The sequence below is a fragment of the Cyprinodon tularosa genome, unplaced genomic scaffold, assembly GCF_016077235.1.
Source record: "Cyprinodon tularosa strain WSP-4 unplaced genomic scaffold, ASM1607723v1 ctg78, whole genome shotgun sequence".
Taxonomy (NCBI): domain Eukaryota; kingdom Metazoa; phylum Chordata; class Actinopteri; order Cyprinodontiformes; family Cyprinodontidae; genus Cyprinodon; species Cyprinodon tularosa.
In genome coordinates this window covers 172,783-182,134 of record NW_024039540.1, presented here as the reverse complement: position 1 = coordinate 182,134, position 9,352 = coordinate 172,783, and the positions used below count along the sequence as shown (strand labels likewise).

The 9,352-nt window shown below is 39.6% G+C and overlaps 1 protein-coding gene across 1 annotated transcript; it reads right to left on the bottom strand.

The window, feature by feature from the left end:
* Positions 1–355: 355 nt before the first annotated feature.
* LOC119773723 (uveal autoantigen with coiled-coil domains and ankyrin repeats protein-like) lies at positions 356–1,463 on the bottom strand. Its single transcript, XM_038270845.1, has one exon. It carries the CDS (start codon positions 1,268–1,270, stop codon positions 425–427), a length of 846 nt encoding a protein of 281 aa, XP_038126773.1. The 5' UTR covers positions 1,271–1,463; the 3' UTR covers positions 356–424.
* Positions 1,464–9,352: the final 7,889 nt, after the last annotated feature.

Here is a 9,352-nt window from a genome sequence, read left to right as displayed (position 1 = left end):
CAGTTGACGTGTGTGGCCACGTGGAGGCACTGCTTGGAGTTCTGTGGTGGAGAGGCTATGTACCGGCAGGAGGAGAATCGCACACTGGCTCCTCTTTTCAGCCCAAATGTAGGGACATGCCAGCTGCAGTAGCTGGATGCAGAGAGCTGCAAGCACGAAGCAGGACCTCGACACTACTGCAGGAGACGCTTCACATTCACCTATGTGCATTTATTTGCACACAGACACACACCTCATTTTTTTTTTTTTTTTTTTTTTTTGCTTTTTTATATATTTTTTTGCTTTTTTATTTATTTTTTTTAAAACTTTTTTATTTTATGTGTATAATTTAATCTTTTTTTTTTTTTTTTTTTTTTTTTTTTTTCCAGCTTCCTTTTTCTGTTGGTTCAGGATCTGGACTGTCCCTCTGCTCTGGCAGGGTCTCCTAAGAGCGGGCTTCCTCTTCCATGGATTCAGAATCCAGAATATCTGCCTCTCTCAGCATCTCCTCTACAAACTCATCTAGCTCCATCTGGGTTACATCAGTATGTTGAATTTCTTCTGACAGGTCGTCAAGATCCATGGACGCAGGGTCTGAAGTGGTTTTCGCTGGGATGGAGTCTTTTGCGGATCTTGCTTCTTGGCGCCTGGCCATTTTTCGTTTTGGAGGACCAAGGTCATCTCTGTCTTCGAGCTCAGCTGTCAGATACTCCAGCTGTCTTTTATAACTGCCCTCACACTCAGAGTTCAATTGTTGAAGGGAATTGACTTGCTGTTGGAGAGCGTCCTTCTCAGCTCTAAGGCTGTTCCTCATTTCTGTCCCTTTATCAAGCTGCTGCTCGAATGTGTCTTTTTGCCGTTTTAGAGCAAAGACGTTGGTATCATACTTATTTTTCAGTTCCTGGAACGAAACTTGAACCTTCTCCAGTTCACCATGCAGGTTTTTCACCATCTCTGTGGATTTTTGATGCAGGGATTCAAAGTTTTGAGCCCTTTTCTGATGGTTGTTCTTCTCAGCTCTGAGTTCATTAATGAGCTGCAGATCAGTCTTTGCTCTTTTCTCGTTCTCCTGTTGACATTTTTCTGCTTTCTGCTTTAGTGCAGAAATGTCTGTTTCATATCTGGACTTTAGTTCTTGGTAAGCGACCTTCATTTGCTCCAACTCAGTCTTATATTTCGTTTCATTGTTAACCTTGGAGGCGGTGGTCGCAGGGCTGAGAGTTTCTGGGTCATTAGAGCTTTGAATTTTCACCAGTTTTCTCTTGGTTTCTTTGCCCTTGTTAATCAACATGTCTTTGAGATTTTTCTGTCTTTCTAACTCAAATTTTGTATATTGGAGCTCTTCCTCCAGGGCGGCTACCTTTTGGGTCTCTTCAACCCATTTAGCTTTCTCGTTTTCCAAAAGACAGCTGAGCCTTTGGATTTCATGCTGGGAATTATTATCACGCTGCCTTTTCTTAATGCAGTGTCTCAAATCTTGTCCATCGTCAGATTCAAATTGTTGTTTTTTCTGCATTTCCAACTCAATTTTAGTTTTTTCTAGCTCTTCCTTCAGGGTGTTTACCTTTATGTTCTCCTCAATCCATTTATCTTTCACGAATTCAAGAAGAGAGCTGAGTTGTTGGTTATCTAGGTTTTCTTCCTGGGAATGATTATCAAGCTGCTTGTTGTTAATGCAGCGTCTCAAATCTTGTCCATTGTCACGTTCATGTGGCTGTTTTTTCTTCATTTCCAACTCAAATCTAGTTTTTTTGAGAAATGAGCTGGGTTGTTGGTTATCTAGGTTTTCTTCCTGGGAATGATTATCAAGCTGCTTGTTGTTAATGCAGCGTCTCAAATCTTGTCCAGTTTCCCGTCCATACGGCTGATGTCTCCTGCCACCTTTGGAGTAACGCTGCTTTTGATACGGCATTTTTACTCAAAAAACGGTTGTTAAAGGTTGGGTTAATCTCGAAAGGTTTTAATGTCGAACAGGAAAGCGCTTTGCATACGTCTGAACTGGTCAGTGGTGTAGCAAGCAATGAGAATTGGCAAAGGATTCTAAATGATGACATCACAGGGAGTGTTTTAGAATGTTTAGAATGCTGAAGTCATATTACGCCCACACAAGCCGCTCCCACTTACACACACACACACACACACACACACACACACACACACACACACACACACACACACACACACACACACACACACACACACACACACACACACACACACACACACACACACACACACATGTTGTGTCACAATATCCTTGTGGGGACCTTCCATTGACTTCCATTAATTTCCCACTAATTTATATGGCCTAACCCTAACCATTACCGACACATACCTATCCCTAAACCTAACCTAAACTCAATTCACACCTTAGTCCTAAACCTAACCCCCACCCCAAGAAGAGAAAGTTTCCTTGTGAGGACCAGTTGTTAGTCAAGTACCTATGAGTCCCCAAAATGTAGCATATTCCTAGGAAATTGTCCCCACCAGGTATTAAAGACATGGCCACCCATACACACACACACACACACACACACACACACACATATATATATATATATATATATATATGCATACGTATATATAGGTGTATATACATATATATATATATATATATATATATATATATATATATATATATATATATATATATATATATATATATATATATATATATATATATATATATATATATATATATATATGTATATACACCTATATATACGTATATATACATATATATATATATATATATATATATATGTATATATACGTGTATATATACATATATATATATATATATATATGTATATATACACGTATATATACATATATATATATATATATATATATATATGCATACGTATATATAGGTGTATATACATATATATATATATATATATATATATATATATATATATATGTATATATACGTGTATATATATATATATATGTGAACGTGAATAAAACATTATTTGACCAACTAATGTTCTATTCAATGATTTGCTTAATCAGGAAACAGTAACCTGTAGTTAAATGATTATTTTTATCCTCTTCAAAATGGCCAGCCGCGAACAGACATAAGGATTCCATTAAATAACTTATGGTCATTATTTGGTTATCGAACTATAATGAGCATATGAGAAAAAACGTGAGCGCTAAATTCTGAAAATCTGTGAAATGTGCTGCAAAAAGGTCTGTTTTGCAGCAGTTCGGCTCTGAAATGTCAAGCATCATGACTTATCCTTGGGTATTCTGGTGATCTGGGCCTTTTGGGCCTAACGCCACGGTGTTGTCCTCTTCCAATGTGAACCCCCCAGCAGCTTGACGGAAAGAGAAAGAAATCCTCTCTGCTGTGGTTTTTTACTGTTCTCAGCTCTGTGGGGGACCGAGGCACCGAGCCATTGGGAGGGGTCCTATGGAGGCAGTTGGCTGAGAGGAGGTTGCAGAGCAGAGAAGTGAGGTCTCACACCTGTTTTATGAACAAAACTGCGTCTTCTTCTCCAGTGAACGTGTTTAGGTGAAACATGGATATTGGTTCTCACTGTCAAAGAATATTATCATGGTTTATGTCCCAACACCACAATCCTTTGCATGACAGGATGTACAGATACAGCCCACCTTACTCAGTTTAAAGAAAATGTAATAAATTAAATTAATTAAAACTTAAATGTGTTAAAAGAATTAATGCATTTCTTATACTTACTAAAGCCCAGAGTAGTAACCTTTCAATTCAATTCCAATTCAGTTCAGTTTATTTCTATAACACCAATTCACAACACAAGTCATCTCAAGGCACTACAGTTCACCAGATCATATAGTCAAATTGATTAAAAGTTTTCTATCTAAGGAAAAACAGTTGATTGCATCGACTCATTGACTCAAATACAATCCCTCACACTAAGCATGCTTGTAGCAATAGTGGAGAGGAAAAACTCCCTTTAAACAGGAAGAAACCTCCAGCAGAACCAGGCCACTTCAGGAACAGACCAGATGAAGCTACTATGAGAAAAAGCATAGAGAGCATAATGTTAGAGATTGAACTAACAGATTCTGCCGAGTTGGAGAATAGAGATAGAATGAAGCAGAATGATGAAATAGGGGTCCCTATGTCCTCCAGCAGTCTAAGCCTATAGCAGCATAACTTTAGAGATAGCTCAGGATAACCTGAGCCACACTAACTATAAGCTTTATCAAAAAGGAAAGTTTTAAGCCTAGCCTTAAAAGTAGACAGGGTGTCTGCCTCACGGACTAAAATTAGTAGTTGGTTACACAGGAGAGGAGCCTGATAACTAAAAGATCTGCCTCCCATTCTACTTTTAGAAATTCTAGGAACCACTAATAAACCTGCAGATTGAGAGCGAAGTGCTCTGTTAGGAAACTAAGGAAGAATCAGATCTCTGATAATAGGACGGAGCTTGGCCATTTAAGGCTTTATATGTGAGAAGGAGGATTTTAAATTCTATTCTGGATTTAACAGGAAGCCAATGAAGAGAAGCCAGGATAGGAGAGATATGATCTCTCTTTTTAATTTTCATCAGAACTCTGGCTGCAGCATTTTGGATCAGCTAAAGGCTTTTAAGTACAGTTTGTGGACTTCCTGATAGTAAAGAATTACAATAGTCCAGCCTTGAAGTAACAAATGCATGGACTAGTTTCTCAGCATCACCCCTGGACAGGATATTTCTCATTTTTGCAATATTTCTCAGATGAAAGAAGGAAGAAGGAAATTCTAGAAACCTCTTTGATATGGGATTTAAATGACAGGTCCTGATCAAAAATAACACCAAGATGTTTTACTTTATAATCTGAAATCAGTTCAATCCCATTCAAATGAAGTGACTGGCTGATCAGCTTCTTTTTCAAAGACTCTGGTCCAAAGACTAAAGCTTCTGCTTTGTCTGCATTCAGAAGGAGAAAGTTAAGAGTCATCCAGGTTTTTATGTCTTCAAGACATGCCTGTAATCTATGCAATGGGTTAGCTTCATCTGGATTTATAGACAGATATAGCTGGGTATCATCAGCATAACAGTGAAAATTAATCTGTCTAATAACTCTACCGATTGGGAGCATATATATAGTAAAGAGAATTGGCCCAAGTACTGCTCCCTGTGGTACTCCACAGGTAACCTTTGAGCATGAGGAAGATTAGTCAATAACATTATCAAACTGAATTCGATCAGATAGATAAGATTTAAACCAGTCTAGTGCTGTTTCTTTAATTCCAACAAAATATTCAAGTCTTTCTAAAAGAATATTATGATCAACTGTATCAAATGCAGCACTTAGATCCAACAGGACGAGCACAGATACAAGTCCATTATCTGAGGCCAAGAAAATATCATTAGTAACCTTTCCCAGAGCTGTTTCAGTGCTATGATGAGCTCTAAAGCCAGACTGAAACTCTTCAGAAAGTTCATTATGGTGTAATTGATCGCACACTTGTTTGGCAACTATTTTCTCAAGAATTTTAGATAACAAGGGAAGATTGGATATAGGTCTATAACTGACCAAGTCATCTGGGTCAAGAGACAGTTTCTTAAGCAAAAGTTTAACTACAACAACCTTAAAGGCCTTTGGAACATACCCCTGTAAAGAGATAGATTAATCACATCTAAGATGGAGGAGGAGATCAAAGGGAATACTTCCTTAAATAAACTGGTTGGAACTGGATCTAACATTCAAGTTGAAGGCTTCGATGAAGACAATAGTTTTGCTAACTCTGAACGTTCAACTGGATCAAAGCAGTCTAAAGCAGTTTGACTGTATGATCTGGTTGAACTGTAAAGTGCCTTGAGATGACATGTGTTGTGAATTTGGCGCTATATAAATAAACTGAATTGAATTGAATTAAACCCGGTTCAGATTCCATGACAATCTCAGATGCTGCCCCACCTTCCAGAGATAAATCAATCGGAGTTAGAGGTGTGCTAATGATCTTTATTTCATTAAGATCAACCTGATAAAGAATCCCATAAAATCATTACTGCTAAGAGCAGGTGGAATGAATGGTTTAACAAAGCTATGGCTCTGGGTGAGTTTGGCAACTGGATTAAAAAAATATCTAGGATTATTCTTATTCTCCTCTATTAATAAAAAAACAGAACCCCCGGAAAACTGCTGGACCAGATTTTGTCACTCCATCCACTTTAAAGCTCTGTGCTGACCAGCTGTCTCCAGTGTTCACAGACATTTTTAACACCTCACTGGCGACATGTCATGTGCCAGGCTGCTTTAAATCCTCCTAACCTAATTACTTTGACTGTAACTATAACGCAGTTACCATTGCAGACACCCCGTTACTGCACGTTACTCAGGTCGCGCAATGAACCTTTTTTCCTTGATAGGACTCGTGCGCGCCTTGTCATGAGAGAGGAGAGGATGAGATTGGCTGATGTATAGTAAGATTCCGTCTGTCATTTGGGTAGGTGGGTGTTTCCGCTGGCGGGTGTTAACGTACAGCACACACAGAGAGATGGAGAGTGAGGATGACTCCAGCAGCAAAACAGTGTCTTCCACATGGAAATACCGGTATTACATCGAGCTGCGTTTCCCCATCAGATACGGTTCCCCCTGCATCTCTGCACAGCGCAGGCGGCACGATTCATCGCGCAAGCGACAGGAAAAGCACATGCTTGCTAAAGGAGAACTATGGAGAGCGTGAACGATCAAATGATAGCCTATATGGAGAAAGGGAGAAATCTGGATGGATGGATGGATGGATGGATGGATGGATGGATGGATGGATGGATGGATGGATGGATGGATGGATGGATGGATGGATGGATACTCTGCCTTTTCAACCTACTGTATTTTTTATTTTAAACATTATTTGATGGCCTTTGTGGCAGGGATGGAGATCCATATTTTATGTCACACACAGAGTATACATCTAGATAGATAGATGGATAGATAGATGTTGCAGTATCTATAACAACCCAAAGACACAGGATTTCAGAATTAGACATCCCCAATTATTAATTTCATACACTCACCAGATCTGAATGCCCTGTTAAAAAACTTCACATCGCGTTCCCCCCTGATCTCATTTACGTTGAGTTGCAATAAATGCAAGACTCTCTGCAGGTTCTTGTCTTTGTCGTCCGCTCTATTCAGGTGGCTTTTGAAACACACGGCGAGAAGGTGGGGGCTGGGTGGTGAGGGTTACGGGGGCGAGAAACGCAAAAGTAACGCAATAGTTACTTTTACTAGTAACTAGTTACTTTTATTGTGGCGTAACTCAGTTAGTAACTCAGTTACTTTTTGGGAGAAGTAACAAGTAACTATAACTAATTACTTTTTCAAAGTAACGTGCCCAACACTGCATATAACAGCACAAGATCCAAAGTATGAAGATGAGAGTGTGTGGGACTATTCACATTTTAAACAAAGCCAATAGCGTCTAAGATAGCATTAAAGGCTGCTCTTAAGCTATCACCTTTAGTGTTAGCATGGATGTTAAAATCCCTCACTATGATGACCCTGTCAGTGTTTAATACCAAATGAGAGAGAAACTCATCTAAAAATTAGTAAGGACCTGGTGGACGATACAAAGTTACAAAAAGAAGAGGTTTGTGGACGAGGAGTTGTAAGAGTTGTAATTATTAACTCCCTTTGGAGTAATCAGTAAGTCAGACTGAAATATTGTTGCTACTCCTCCTCCTCACCCAGAACTTCTGGGTATGTGAAAATTTAAATAACTAGGATTTGCCTCATATAATCCTCTTGCTGCAGCCAAGTTTCTGTAAGGCAACATAAATCCATGTGGTTAGCACAAATCAAGTCATTAACTTACATCCATCCATCCATCCATCCATTTTCTAACACGCTTGTCCCGAGTGGGGTCGTGAGGGGTGCTGGTGCCTATCTCCAGCAGTCAATTGGCGACAGGCGGGGTACACCCTGGACAGGTCACCAGTCCATCGCAGTCATTAACTTACATCTTATGTTAAATACACCACTTTTAATCATTTTAACTTTTTCCCCAATTGGAGCTATTTTTATTTTAACTAGAGCATAATGATTTACTCCTTTGGGAATCTTTGCTAATTTATTAGATTTTGGTCGTGGGCAAGACACTTTCTAGATGGATTAAATATTGGGTAACAGTAGAGAAGCTGCAGAGACGTGTGTTAAACTACGACTCTGCTTCCTGGTCTGCACCCTGGGTGGTCAGGGTTTTGGAGGACTAATAAATTTGGCCAGATTCTTAGAAAGAAGAGCTGCATCATCCAAAGTGGGATGGATGCCGTCACTTGGAATCAGACCAGGCTTTCCCCTTTGTGTCCACTGTTTCTTTTAATTCAGGATTACACCTGTTGCACAAGCAGCATGACTAGCATCAGTCCACTGGAGGACTGATGATGGCGCTAATGTTAGTATCCACAGTAGCAGCAATGTGAGCAGCATCATACTGGCATTCATAAGGCTGCCTGGATTCAGCACAGCAATCTGGGGCCCTACTGTTCTACTGTTGACCCCATGAAGACTAAAGGAGCAGGAGGGAGGAGCTAAAATATGAGTTTGTCAAATGGAGCCCATGCTTTAGAAGGAACCCTTTCAGGGCGGTTATGGCTGGATGGGAGAAATCGTTCCAATAAAAGAAATTGATTCTCTTAATACAACCATTAGGAATGACTTTCTAAGTCATATCACACTGCCACTCTGGGGCTGTTTCTCAATATGTGTACATGTGCGTTCTCCTGTGCTCTCCTCACTCCTAGTACTGTTCCAATTCACAAGAAGACTGAGAACGGATGTTGTTCTTGCCCCTTCTTCTTTACCCAGCATGCATCAGAGCAGACTTGTCCGTTCTCCAGATTGACAGCTGCCCCAGCAGCCACCGCTGCAGCAGCAGCTTCCAGGTTAGCGCTCAAAGAGTTTACAGTATTACATTGAAAGTTCTCTTTTCGGTTGCCGTTGCTCTATAAAAATACGCCTTTAGATCATATAAGGTGAGAACATTATACTTTTAAGCATCACTATATGGCCCATTTACACATTTAGTGTGTAAAAAAAGAAGTTCCAATGTTGAAAGGGGCCGCGGCAACCAGAGGACCTCCAAGGCTAACCGCAGCCAGGGCTAACGTTAGTCTGTCTGCAGCAGACCTCTCTCGTCATAGCCGAGTGTGAAGTGCTGCTGGCTCTGATGGGGATTTTTTTGTTTTATTTGGCAAAATGTACGTTTAATTTTTGTTTATCTGACTGTATTCATTATTATTCACCCACTAAATGAAAAAAGTAAGAATTTATTATTATCTAGACTCTAGATAATAATAAATTCTTACTTTTTTCATTGATGTCACCACTCACTCAGTTTGTCTGGAGCTGCATTTCACCTCCTGTTAGACTATTAATATCAAGACGTGAAATG